The sequence below is a fragment of the Danio rerio genome, chromosome 24, assembly GCF_052040795.2.
Source record: "Danio rerio strain M-AB ecotype USA chromosome 24, GRCz13ab, whole genome shotgun sequence".
In the NCBI taxonomy this organism is placed as follows: Eukaryota; Metazoa; Chordata; class Actinopteri; order Cypriniformes; family Danionidae; genus Danio; species Danio rerio.
In genome coordinates this window covers 26,854,485-26,869,127 of record NC_141044.1, presented here as the reverse complement: position 1 = coordinate 26,869,127, position 14,643 = coordinate 26,854,485, and the positions used below count along the sequence as shown (strand labels likewise).

At 33.6% G+C, this 14,643-nt stretch overlaps 2 protein-coding genes across 5 annotated transcripts in view; both read left to right on the top strand.

Moving 5' to 3' along the window:
* Positions 1-12,743, top strand: part of pign (phosphatidylinositol glycan anchor biosynthesis, class N) — a 36,662-nt gene extending 23,919 nt beyond the window's left edge. For 3 of the 4 annotated variants that reach the window (XR_015524491.1, NM_001310080.1, XM_087308694.1), the window contains 7 exons: positions 1,163-1,249; positions 1,338-1,393; positions 1,476-1,551; positions 1,624-1,697; positions 1,980-2,022; positions 2,132-2,184; positions 4,495-5,052. Coding sequence is in view for 3 of the 4 variants with exons in the window: in NM_001310080.1 (NP_001297009.1) it covers positions 1,163-1,249; positions 1,338-1,393; positions 1,476-1,551; positions 1,624-1,697; positions 1,980-2,022; positions 2,132-2,184; positions 4,495-4,618 (513 nt within the window). In the remaining variant the exon portion in view is untranslated. Of the gene's footprint in view, positions 1-1,162; positions 1,250-1,337; positions 1,394-1,475; positions 1,552-1,623; positions 1,698-1,979; positions 2,023-2,131; positions 2,185-4,494; positions 5,053-12,113 lie in introns of those variants that run through there. The other variant, XM_087308693.1, reaches the window with a different exon arrangement.
* On the top strand, positions 7,174-12,930 carry gpr141 (G protein-coupled receptor 141). Its single transcript, NM_001443432.1, has 2 exons — positions 7,174-7,230; positions 11,470-12,930. Exon 2 carries the CDS (start codon positions 11,475-11,477, stop codon positions 12,384-12,386), a length of 912 nt encoding a protein of 303 aa, NP_001430361.1. The 5' UTR covers positions 7,174-7,230; positions 11,470-11,474; the 3' UTR covers positions 12,387-12,930.
* Positions 12,931-14,643: the final 1,713 nt, after the last annotated feature.

Here is a 14,643-nt window from a genome sequence, read left to right as displayed (position 1 = left end):
TTTTTTGCCTTTAATTTTAAAAAGAATATATTATAGAGCAGTAATCACAATACCGTAAAACCGTGATATTTTTATCCAAGATTATCATCCCATCAGAATCTTATTCCGGCCCATGCCTAGTTCACACTGACGAATGATAATTTTATATATGCTGGAATATGCTGGAAACCCACGGGAGCACGGGGAGAACATGTAAACTATGAACAGAAATGACGGCTCGCCTAGTAAGGATTAAAGTCGGCGACGTTCTTGCTGTGAGGCAACAGTGCTAACCACTGGGCTGCTGTTTCGCCCAATCTAGGAAAAAAGAGGAGGAGGAATAGGGAAGGAATGGGGGATTCTTCACGACGAATATAAAAGTGGTATAAAGTCTATGGTTATTTATAGTGACTAAGGTATAGTCTGATTGGAGAAACATGGATAGCTAATGCGGGTCCAGCCGTGGTCAATCATAAGCACATGATCCTCTAGAAATTAGTTTACAAATAAACCTATCGGTCCAGTTTGTAAAAGTGACCCACTATACCTCTATATCTCCCCACTAAAAAAAGGTTTCAGGGCAAGTACGATGTATACATATCGAGCCACTTTTGAACTTTTATTGCATACACATACACGATGTTCATCCACAAACTAAGCAGCCTGAGTACTGACGTTACACCAGTCTGTCAAACTTCGACGTTCTTCCTAGTTTACTTAAACAGTTGCTAGGATATAAAATGGCAAGCGTACCATCCCCGAACTATAACAAACTGAGAGAAGAGAAAAAAATTACTCTTGCGTCTTGATGCATACCTGGACACAACCTATTGGCTAGGAATGGTAATACACAAATCCATAATCTATTAGAATTATGACATATATGAAATGCAACATAAATGTGCCTGCATTTAACCTAACATGGTAAATATACACACTTGTATCTTTTTTCAAATACTCTGGAACATAATAACATCTATCTTTAATAATATACATATGCAGACAATAGTGACACATACTGGAAAGTCCTACTGTACGTTATTGTAATAGTTGTGGGTCTGAACTCTGCTGTTTTTTAACATTAAGAGTATTTTTTGTACTCTATCTTTATCGCTTATCTTTGTAATTATTATGCTTAGTATGAAACAGACATTAACAAGGTTTAATTTCTTATTTTTTTCAGCTCTCCTGCATTGATTTTGCCGAAAATATCGACATCACCAAAGTCCGTCAGCTGAGATTGGACGACATTCGGAAATCTTACTTTTTTGCATCCTTTTACTTTAGACTATTTGATTTTTGTGTTTTGGATTTGCTGAAATATTTAAAATGTGTACAACCCTTAACAGTATAAATAGGTGTTTTTCATAATAATTGCATTCTTCGGCTGTGGAAATATTGCATCTATCAACAGGTAAACTGCTTGTTTGCAATTAACACAGTACTACAGTATGAATCACATTCAAGTTTAATAATGCCTTCATCTACCCTCAAAGTTTTGATCCAGCGTCAGTGTATTGCTTTCTGACCGTCTTCAATCCTTTCATCATGGGTGGTCTGCTGATGTGGAAGGTATGGCACTTACTGAACATAAAGTTTTGTTGGGGCTACTGTTTTATTTTATGCTGTTAAATTCTCTTTCAGGTTTTAATCCCATTTGTAATTGTGATGTGCACATTCGAAAGCATTCAAGTGTCAACGCAGCTCTCCTCACGAAGGTACTTTAAATTACAGAATTAGCATAGCAGGAAACAAAAATGTTTTATTTTTCTTCTTAAAGCATTTGATGTTTTAGTTCAAGCCTTCATGTTCACTTCCTTGAATTATTGCAAATATCAGGTTGTATATGTCAAGTATTTGCAAAACAAATAAACTAAAGTCCAACATGGAAAACTTCCCTAAATAGAACTAAATATAAGCTCAATATTGATTTGTGTATTGTATAGTTTTAGGGTCTTATTTTGCATATGTTCACATATAATCTGCATTTTATTTTCTAGTCTTTTCCTCATCGTACTTGTCATATCAGACTTGATGGCATTGGTAAGTTTGGTTTAGAGAAAACTGTAGCAAAATGCTGAGTAAATCTTTTATCAGTGCAAAAAAACTCATTTTTAATGAAATTTTATTAACCGTTTATCTTTTTCACCAGCACTTCTTCTTCTTAGTTAAAGATTATGGAAGCTGGCTTGACATAGGGACTAGGTAGGTTAATTGTATTATATTTCAGAAGATTTTAGCTAAAACTATCGTCTTTGGTGATCCTTATTAATGCAAGTTAGTGGCTGCATGAACATTGAGTGTCAAAAAACACATACAGGCAAACCAAAATGTATACCAATGGCTTCTGGGGTTTGTACCATGTAGCCAGATTAGCTAGATAAGGTTAGTATTTAGTGAAACCTTTTTCAAGATAACATCCACTGATAATGTATTTTACTGTTTTGACAATATATTTTAGATGATTTATACTTATTTTATTCATAATGCATCGGATATAATTTTTGTTTAATAACCAACAAGTTTAATTGTACAAATGTACAATGTAAATTTATATACATTATACATTTAAGTACAGTTGAAGTCAGAATTATTAGCCCCCTTTTTTATTTATTTTTATTTTTTTTAAATATTTTTCAAACTATGTTTAACAGGGCAAGGAAATTTTCATAGGATGTCTGATAATATTTTTTCTTCTGGAGAAAGTCTTATTGAAAATTATCTAATCAAATATTAGTTACTGTCATCATGGCAAAGATAAAATAAATCAGTTATTGAAATGAGTTATTAAATGAGTTATTAAAACTAATATATTTATAAATGTGTTGAAGAAATCTTCTCTCCGTTAAACCGAAATTGGGGAAAAATAAACAGGGGGTCTAATAATTCAGGGGGGCTAATAATTCTGACATCAACTGTATATACAGCTGCAATTTAAAGCTTTATTTTTATGGAGATAAAGCTTCAAAAATGAAAACCGCTGATCTTAGATTTCCCATTCTTCGTATACCTATATAGCATGCATTATTAACTATATAACCTATATAAACTTCATGTCTCTAAAGCACGATTGGTTGATTGCTGCTGATTTTTCGTCTTCGTGTTCATGCGCTTACAAACTCAAGATGAAAGCTAACAGTGACTATGTTTACGTGGACATCAGTAATAAAATGATTTGCCTTAATCTGAATAGGACAATAATATGATTAAGATGTTTACTTTTCAAATGTTAATTTCATGTTACTGTTTTACATGTTATAGCACATAGTTCGATTAACGCCATTGTGTCTCCACGCCATCAATATTTCCTCCAGAGTTTCGTGTAATTTTGTGTGTTTCATTTTTAATGTGTTGACTTTAACATTAGTTTGGCACTTTCCCTTTCATTCAGGAATATTTTATGCATGCCCCCATGACAAAAGAGATATTAGATGCGAGTATGAACTGCTAGAAGAGGGTTGTTTTAATAGAATTTGATACTGCATGCCTTATGGAGAGAAAAAACTCAGCATTTCACGATGCAGCTGTCTGTGGTTCTTCACAGACTTGGTAGATGTGGAGAATAGTGTCAAACAGCTGTGTGTGTAGACTATACGTATGCAAAATGCGGCGAAAATCCTACATGACAGTAATAGTTTGATTGCGACCGTCAGTACTGCACTTCAATAATGCGACTAAAATCGGCATACTCTACAAGTCTTAATTCGATTTCTGTTTAGTTACATTATGACCTTAATCGGAGTAATCAAAAATTGCTGTCTACATGGTAGACTCTTACTCAGAGACAGAGTAATTGCATTAAATCGTATTATTGGTGTCCATGTAAACATACTGAAATTAGTGAAAGTTAATCAGAGCATCATGGTTCCAACAAAGCCTGATTGCGTTGGTTTTGGGTCAACTCTAATCCTGTAATCTTGAGTTTGTTCATCCACCTGTCAAGTCTAATGACTTGAAACAATTAGCCTGTGCAAGAAGCTAATCATTATTACTTCTCTTTAAAAGCCTTAGAGAACAACTACATTACCCATGATGCTGTGCAGAAATTCCCTCCAATCAGAAAGCATTATTTTAATTTTCAGGTAACACTTTACAATAAGGTTGTATTAGTTAATGTTAGTTAATGCATTTACTAACATGATCAAATAATAAACAATACATTTATTAGAATATGTGTTCATGTTAGGTATACTTTAATACAGTTGTTCATTGTTCATGTTAACGCACAGAAAATCAACTAATATTAATAAGCATGAATTTGGATTTGAATAATGCATTAGTAAATGTTGAACTATGATTATTTATAGCTTTTTAGTGGTTAGTAGTAGTGGTTGACTTGCAGTTTTATAAATCACCATGGACGACAGTTTTAACAGCACATTTTCTTCTTTTAATGAACTTCTATCACTTGATATAATCATAAGGAAAACAAAAAAACTTTTTCATTTCACATTTGACTTTGTATTTGGGTAAATGCAAAGTTATCATGTTAAAAAGGTTTATTTTGCATTGCAGCATCAGTCATTATGTCATCGTAATGTCCATGACCATCTTCCTCATGTTGCTGAGTGTCATGACGCACATATTAACATCCAAGAAGATCCTCCTTGGACGGAGCCGAAAGATGCACTTTAGGTGACCCCCTCGTACCTGGATCTCCCCGTCTCATTGTTTACAAGGTGCAAAAAAAAAAATCATTGAACATTGAACTGCACAATGATCTGACTGGTGTGGGGTCTTCCTGTTACTGGGAATTTCTTAACATCAGTATTGCTTAAGACAAATGACTTTGCATCATCCTGTCTTAAAAGCAAGAAACGCTCTGGTGTACTAATGTTTAGGATTTATGTTTTTAAATGTCAGTGGGAATTTTTACAATAATTTAAATGTACTGTATGGTTTATGCCAAAGGACAGGAAAGGAATGTTACTGTACGGATGTGTCAACTGATATTAACTTGGATCTAATCCTTGTAAGGTATAACAGTAAATGTGTTATTTGTTTAATACAGTATTTTATTAATGTGATGTAAATATGTTAAATAATTTATTAACATTAAACTTATAAATTAAATGTTGGGCATTTTTTAAATATGACAAACAATACCTTGATTTTTATCAGCACATTGCCAAATGACACTGCTAATAAAATACTTAAGAAACAAAAAGTACTTTTAAAAACTTTGGATTCAGTAAAACTTACTTTTATTAATAAAGGATAGATTAAATTAATTAAAATTGATTAAAATTAACTGTAAAGTGTGAATATTATGTAGATACATAGATAGACTACCTAATAAAAGTCTTGTTGTCGATCCCAGTTGTAAGAGCAACAAATATAATTGACTTCTAGTTGATCATTTAGAAGTGGCAGAAGGTTAGATTTCTCTGATGAGTCAGCTGTCGAACTGCAGCTCAATCTTTACAAATACTGCAGAGACCTATTGGAACCTGAAGATTCTCACAAGATATCAGTCAAGTTTGGTAGAGGAAAAATCATGGTTTGGGGTTACATTCAGTATGAGGCGTGCAAGAGATTTGCAGAGGGGATGGCAACATCAACAGCCTGAGGTATCAAGACATTTGTGCTGCCAGTTACATTACAAACCATAGGAGAGGGCAAATTCTTCAGCAGGATAGCGCTCATTCTCATACTTCAGTCTCCACATCAAAGTTCCTGAAAGCAAAGAAGGTCAAGGTGCTCCAGGATTGGCCAGCTCAGTCACCAGATATATGAACATTATTGAGCATGTATGGGGTAAGATGAAAGAGGAGGCATTGAAGATGATTCCATAGAGTCTTGATGAACTCTGGGAGTCCTGCAAGAACGCTTTCTTTGCCATTTTAGATGACTTTATTAATAAGTTATTGCAGAGATGTATGGATGCAGTCCTCCAAGCTCATGGGAGTCATACACAATATGAATTATTTTTCCACTGCACTTTGACTTTATATACAATGCTGTACATTATTCTATTAAGTGACAAGACTTTTGTCTAAGCAAAGTCAGACCTTACTGTCCTAATTAAATAAAGGCATGATCATATTTTATTTTGGTAAAATAATCTAGAGAGCTTTCCTTGTCATATAAGCCACTTCTAATACCAAACGATCAACGAGAAGCCAAGTTATTATTTGTTGTTCCTAAAATCTTCCTCTCTATATACAGTTGAAGTGGGAATTATTAGCCCCCTTTTGTTTTTTTTTAAATCTTTTTTAAATATTTCCCAAATGATGTTTAACAGACCAAGGAAATTTTCACAGTATGTCTGATAATATTTTTTCTTCTGGAGAAAGTCTGATTTGTTTTATTTTGGCTAGAATAAAAGCTGTTTTTACATTTTAAAAACCATTTTAAGGTCAAAATTATTAGCCCCTTTAAGTTATATATTTTGTTGAAAGTCAAACCATCGATATACAATAACTTGCCCAATTACCCTAATCTGCCTAGTTAACCTTAATTAACCTAGTCAAGCCTTTAAATGTGACTTTAAACTGTAGAGAAATGTCTTGAAAAATATCTAGTGTAATATTATTTACTGTCATCATGGCAAAGATAAAAGAAATCAGTTATTAGAAATGAGTTATTAAACTATTATGTTTAGAAATCTGTTGAAAAAAATCTTAAACAGAAGTTGGGGGCGAAAATAAACAGGGGTGCTGATAATTATGACTTCAACTGTATGTATTATCTTATCTTAAAGAAAATTCTATAAACATTTTTTTAATACTTGTTACATAGAAACTTTTTTTCTCACAAGCAATGTCCATTAATAACTTACTAATAAAGCACATCCCCTGCAGCTGTGACAAACAGGGGAAACCCAAAACCACAACCACAACCTTGTTGCTTGTAAGGTTTAAAGTAGGTAAAAGTATGCTCTGCTGGACTTATTTGTTGGTGCTTATAGGTTGTAATAAGAGAGAATGGTAAGAGGCTCTGTTACAGTATTCTGATTCATGTCAAGATAAACGTTGCTGTAGTAGATAGCTGTGATCACAACTAGCATCTGAACATGGCAGAGTTGTAGGTTGGCAATGCGGCTATCATTGTTTTTGTAGTTTCCTGGTAAACTGAAGTGTCAAATGCGCAAGAGTGTGAATCATGAAGCACCCAGCAGTCCGGCCTCTTTGTCAAGAGTGTGTTCTAATGCTGTGGTTGCTGAATAAGTGAATAGCCGAGGCAGAAAACTCCATACCTTACTTCCTCATCTGGTCTACTATCTCCAGCTTCTGCGCTGTTGCTGTAAGGGTGAGTGTCTCGTTTCACTTTCTCATTATTGCTCTTAAGTAAACTCATTTAAACTCTATAAGTGCACATTGTTGTAAAAGACATGAAATGTCTTGTTTTTTATTTTTGGAAGGTGAAAGTATCACTCTAAGCAAATATTCTGTTCTGAAATGTTAGATTTTGTTTTATTTTAGTGTATACTTAATTTTAAAATATACATTTAAAGGTATGCAAAGAAATTCACTTAAACAACAGCCTTGTATCTGTCTGTTTCTACTGCACTGTAAAAAGTGAAAACTTAATTCATTTAATTGTAACAAGTCGAAGTAAGTTGTTTAAGTTAAACTAAATTAATTTATGACAGTTTTCAGTAATAAATAATTAAATTAGTTATTTTATGTGTAACAGGTTTTAGTAATTTATTTTAGAAAACAGGAATGGAACAGTACATACAGTATGATACAAATTATTTAATATAATATTGTAAATATAAAAATAGTAAAAAGTACTTTTATACAAATAATTGCCTTCTCTTGTTAATATAAAAATAATACTTGTGGCAATTAAAAAATTATGTTTTGTGGCAAATACAAGTATAGCTCGTTATTGATAGTGTACAATACTTATACTTTCCATAAATATATTACTAAAACCTATTACACCTTAAATGACTAGCTTAATTTGTTCATTTTTCAAACTTATATTATTTAATTGTAACAAGTCAAAGTAATTAGTTTAAGTTTCCACTTTTTACAATGTGTGCACTGTAAAAACGAATGAATTGAAATTGTAAACAAACTCAGTAGTTGGTAATACTTTACCTAAAGTCCTGTATTTACATCAGCTAATAAGCAATTCTTAGACAGTATTTTAATTACGGATCATTTAAAGTGTTTGTGGCTTGATTTAAAGGAGCTGGAATTGTTCATGTTTATTGGAGACCTTATACACGTGCTGTTTATTATATACTTTATTTAGTGCTATATGTAAAATTTGTAAAGGAATGCAAAAAGGGTTTTCACAATGCATTCTCTAACGCAATACGTATTTGTTTGTCTGTTTCTACAGTGCACTTTAAAAACCGCTGTTGTATGAGCTAACATTGAGCAATATGTCGCACGTGATACAGTGTTTAAATTTTTTTAAATAAATGCTAATAAAAATTTGTTTATTGTAGTTTATGTAAGCTTGAGTCTTGTAAATAATATAAACAAAAACTATTTGCATAAAAAACACGCCACAGTGTACCGTTGTTGATGAAATGAAGTTAATGTTAGCAAAATACAGTTAAAGAGCTGATTTTTTCAACAGATTTCTAAACATAATATTTTATAACTTATTTCTAATAACTGATTTCTTTTTTTTTTGCCATGATGACAGTACATAATATTTGACTATATATTTTTCAAGACACTTCTATACAGCTTAAATTTACATTTAAAGTGTTAACTGGGTTAATTAGGTTAACTAGGCAAATTAGGGTAATTAGGCAAGTTATTGTATAACGATGGTTTGTTCTGCAGACTATTGAAAAAATATATAGCTTAAAGGGGCTAATAATTTTGACCTTAAGTAACTCTATGACTTGTTTTAGCCTGTGGAGTGTAACATTTAAGAAAAGTCTTTGTATTTACAGTTATTCACTTGCATTATGTATTGAACTTTGTTTAAATGACAATGCCATGGAAGTGAATGGTAGACAAGGCTGTTTGATTACCAATGGTTTTCATATTTCACATTTTATTTTATTATTTTATGTTCCACAGTAATTCATGCAGGTTTGTGACACTGGTTCAATTTAAGACAAATTTGGGTGCGACTGCTCTGTTTAAGTCTTAATGCTGTAACATTGGTGGGATGTACATTAAACGGCGTCTAAGTTCACTTTCAAATGATGTGTTGGTGAAGTTTGATAACGTGTAATGAAAACTTGGACCATCATGTAATTATCGAGTATTCACACTCTTTTGTCAGGGCCAATGAAGAATAATTGTAATAATTAATAATAATTTGTAATAATAAGTAGTAATTAGTAATAATTGTTTGCATAGTGTTCACACTGTCAGAAAGTACAAACAGGACAATAGTTCCCCACACATAAACAAAGGAAACACATTTCCTAAGACTTTACTGAAAGATCAGCTTTGACGAGAAATCAAGCTGGTATGATTTAGCATTTTGTCCATGTTGTGACACCACTTCCTATTTTTGGTTGGTAGATCTCTTGGGTGCATGTTGCATTCATGTTTTAGTCAAACTTTTTCAAATGAACTACAATCACACCAACTAAACCTTACTCTTTCAAACCTGCACCACTAATTCTGTGGAATAAAAAATAAGGTATTCTGTATATTCATTCACTTAAACTGTAGGGACAAAACAATCAAAAACTGAGAGATTTTATTAAAAATTTGATGTTTCACAGAATAAAAAATATCCGGGTGAGTAGTACACACAGTTGCAATCAGAATTATTAAACCCCCTTTGATTTTATTTGATTTTTTTAAATATTTCCCAAATGATGTTTAACAGCAAGGAAATTTTCACAGTATGTCTGATAATATTTTTTTCTTATTTGGTTTATTTCAGCTAGAATAAAGGCAGTTTTAAATTTTTTTAAAAGTCATTTAAGGTCAATATTATTAGCCCTTTTAAGCTATATATTTTCAATTGTCTAGAGAACAAACTATTGATATACAATAACTGACTAATTCCCCTAACCTGCCATGTTAACCTAATTAAGCCTTTAAATGTCTCTTTAGGCTGTATAAAAGTGTCTTGAAAAATATCTAGTCAAATATTATTTACTGTCATCATGGCAAAGATAAAATAAAGCAGTTAATAGAAATGAGTTATTAAAACAATTATGTTTAGAAATGATCACTGATCTTTTAAAGAAATCAGACCTCAAATGTGGCAATTTTATAATGAAAAGTCCATATGCATTAGGTCTAGTTATTAAAACAAATCTACTGGTAAGTTAAATTAAAATAAAATCGATCTGTCTATTAAGATGAGATACTGCAGGTAAAAAACTCTATGCACCAGAAAACTTATTAACTTTTTTCAGAGTAATGGAAAAAATGTTTCCCCCACCTTTTTTGTCCCACCTTATACATTTTGCCTGTAGATGTGAATTACAATATTTTTAAAGATGTCACGATCGCAATTTTACTCTTAATCGTTAACACGTATAGCCTAAAATATTTAGTCATTTCACTGTTCAAATGAGCTGAAGAGAATCAAACAGAGCTCTATTTCATTTTTAGATCAGAAATTTCAGAGATCTGTTTGATTCTGATTAGAGAAAAAGATAGCCATCTACTGATTTAGAGTCATTACAGGACAGATACTTTAATAAGGATTAATTTGCTATATTTAACTTATACAAGTAATTGTGTCTCCTTGAAAGAATCATTGATTCTCTCCACACCAAATCGCCTATACTGCTTGATGTGCTATTGATATGGCAAGGCATTTTTACAAGTTCAGTCTATGGCAAGCCATTTTGCATGTATCGCTTAAAAATGATTTCTCAGTAGATATCATACACTTTTTTTGTGTTTGACTCATGCTAGCAATAAGACTTCTTGTATGCTACACGTGCTAGCATTGTGTAGCTGTGCTAATAAAAAGTTGTTAAGTGCTATAACACACTAGAAATGCTAAGTATTAGGATTTGATCAAACATGTAAATGAGGCTTGCCAGTTAACAACGCAGTGGACCCTAGCAACTGCCTAGGAACCACTCAGAACACCCTAGCAACCGTCTAGCAATGCCCAGGCAACTACTTAGCACCACTTAGCAATCACTGGGCTTCCTGCCAATTGCCTTCGAGTCCTAGCGCAGTCAAGTTGGCTTTCTCAAGCCAACATCAAATTTTTTAATAATAAAAAACATTTTATTATTATTATTATTATTATTATTATTATTATTATTATCATACTAATTTTTAGAGTTTTTTGTTCATACATGTATTCTGAAGGTTTTTACAGAGTGATCGTTCATTTAAAATTTGCCTGATTATATACATAATTTAATCCACTAAATTCTTCATTTTTTTGACTGTCAGAATTTTAACCAAACTTCATCCAAAATTGGTTCTACCAATTTGCACAATCATTTAATTTACCAATGCATTGTTTGCATATTTAAAAATAACATAAGTCAATTTATTCCCTTGTCACCTACTGTACAATGTCTTGCTTTAAATACCTTCATCAGACTTGCATTTGAGTTCCACTATGTTTTCTTTCTAGGTATCATGATGACAAACGCCACAGTTTCCAACTTCACCAGTCCTACAGTGACATCTGTTTCTATTTCAACATCAGCAGAACCCAAAGCCCAATTCAGCCAGCCCATCAGAACCACTCTTATTGTTATCTACATCATCGTGCTTCTAGTGGGTATGACAGGCTTGACTTTCATGATCAGCTTATTAAAAACCAACATTCGCTCATTAACCACCATCGCCTTCTTGAACCTGATGGTTGCCCACTTTCTATTCTTGATCACCGTGCCATTCAGAATCTACTACTTCGTATCGATGGAATGGAAGCTAGGCCCGGTTTTTTGTAAACTGGTCAGCGCCATGGTACATCTCCACATATACATGGTGTTTACCATCTACGCCATCCTCCTCACTCTCCGTTTCTTGCATTTCTACAAGAAGACGCAAAGGACTGAGTTCTATCGCCGTTTGCATGCATTGGGCATGAGCGCTTTTGTCTGGTTTCTCTTATTGGTCATTGTACTACCTCTGATTATAAGCAAATATGGTCAAAATAAAGAGCCAACAAATGAGCAGTGCTTTAATTTTGAGCAGACTCTGAAGAACGATGCTGTCTACGGCCTCAATATAATTCTGTCGTTGGTGATTATCATTGTTTCGTGCGTTCAGGCCTGCGTCCAGGTGTGCATCCTGCGCACGATGATCCTCAAGTATGGAGCCTCCAGTCGCTCGCAGCAGGAGTTTTGGGTCCAGATGAAAAACCTCTGCTTTGTGCTCATCATGCTAATCTGCCTGGTGCCGTACCACATGTTTCGCCTGGAATACCTGAATAAACCGAAAGAGCTAAATGAGATAAATGAAGTGTTTTTGGCCATCACGGGACTTACGTGCTTTGATATGTTGACCTTCGCAGGGAAGGGGTTGTGTAAGATGTGCTACTGAAAAGGACAACATGTATATAACACAGATGAAAAACTTATAAAACCGATGTAAAAGTTGTAAACTACTGGAAAGGGGTTTGTTAGAGAGATGTTATGTTATGTTGTTATGGTGAGAGTAATAAATAAACAGGAGACAGTGTTGATTATTTAAAATTACACGGTTTCTAAACAGCATGATGAGAAGAAAATGTAGAAGTATAAAAGAAAGCATCTGGTGCATATGGAGAGGAAAAGGGTCTCTCCTATAAGATTTCACTTCCAGGCAAAAGTTTTCAGATTACTTTTGGATTACTTTTGGTTGATGCCAGAATAGGATTGATGTTGTATTGTCAAATAAAATGTAAATATGACATTTTAAGTGAGCGATTGCTCCATGTTTTAAATTTCTGTCTAGAGATGTCATGTTTTGGTCCTCGGTTGGTCTCACGCATCAAGTGATGCGATTTCACAGGACAGAGTTCACCAAACTTGAACTTTGCACAGCAGCAACCTGGGAAACTTGACGCACGACCCTGCTTTTTTGGTCTGACGCATCTGCGTGCGTATGAATGGAAGTCTATGGGAGGAAAAGCCCAGTGTGACCGCATTAGACATTTAATAAAAGCGAGTGATTGCTCCATGTTTTAAATTTCTGTCCAGAGATGTCATGTTTGATCCTCGATGGGTCTCACGCAGTCAAGTGATGCGATTTCGCAGGTCAGAGTTCACCAAGCTTGAACTTTGCACCTAAGCAACCTGCACAACTTGACGCATGACCCTGCGTTTCTGGTCTGACGCATTCACGTGCGTATGAATGGAAGTCTGTAGGAGGAATAGCCCAGTGTGACCGCAGCTTTAAGTGAGCTGGGCTTTTCCTCACTTGGACAGAAGTTTAAATGAAAGTTAAATTTGGATTTTTTTTCCTCATTTTGGACAGAAATTTAAAACATGAAGCAATCGCTCACTTTTTTTATTGTCTAATAATTTTGTTTATTCCCGCCCCTTTTCGCAGCACCTTACGACAGAATTTCGCATGCACATGTCTAGTGTGAGCTTTGAGCTTTAAGCTGCGGTCACATTAGAGTTTGAGCATGCGATATAAAATATTGAAGTAACTAAACAATATCTATTTACAAATACAATTAATAAAAATACAACAGAATTAATGCATCAAAATCTAGTATGTTCAATATTTTATATAATAATGTATTCAATCATAGCGTAATATTTCAGAGTAGAAAAATAGTTTGTTACAATTTATAAGCAGCTGAATTCAGGAGATATGGATATTATTGTGGAATTCAGGTTAGTCGATCTTTCAAACAGCAGGTGGCACTGGAAGTGCAGATCAAGCCGTCTGAGCGTGCAGGTCTGAGCGTGCGGTTGGGTCTCTGGGCCTGCAGCTTCATAATGTTGACCTGAACACGTTTACATGCCAATATTCAGTTAAAGTTATAGCGCAACCTGCTGGCAACAGGAAATGACTTGTTTTACATTGTAACAAATTCCTACAAATTTTTTTTTAAATCAAATCCATGTTCCGTTAGTTAAAGGCCATAAAATTGTGAAGATCTAGAGTATTTGCTGAAGAGCGTGTCCGTGGCAGACTGGCAAAGCTCTGTGTATTAATGATCAATCTACAGTTTATTTGGTACAATAACACATCCTTGAGTTTGAAATGTCTGAGTTTTTCAGTTTAAAAGTAAATCGAGTTTAAAGTTCCTGTGGGTGCAAAAGTAACACTGTGACAGTATTTATGTCCCACTTCATGCCTTATTTTTCACTTCCACATTAGTTTTCTAGGTTTTGACTTATATGTTTTAGAAATGCATATTGCCAACATTAATAAAAACTATTCAAAAATGAGTGAAAATGTTAACATTTTGCATTGTTGGATTGCTTTTGAAACCTTTGATGAAAGTGAAATCTAAAATGAAAATGCCATTTCATTATTATTATTGTTTGCAAACATAAAGGACATCATACGTTTGCTGGTATTAACAAGGTCATAGTAATATATTTTAAAATAAACAAGATTAATCCAGTAAATTTTACGAATATTGTTGCGTAACTTTTGACCCCCCTGTGTGTTACTTTCTCTGCCTGGGGACAAAATTAACAATGTGCAACTTTTGCTTAGAGCGAAGTTATATTGGAGGAGTTGTTCTACATTGATACAAAATAACTGCTGATTTTGATAGAGCACTCTTGTGAGATAGTAACAACAGAAAAAACATATTTCTGATATTGAATTAAAATTACATTTGAATATGAAACAT

What these genes read in the sequence shown, in the direction of transcription:
- gpr141 (NM_001443432.1), top strand. Translation starts at nt 11,475, where the DNA reads ATGATGACAAACGCCACAGTTTCCAACTTCACCAGTCCTACAGTGACA.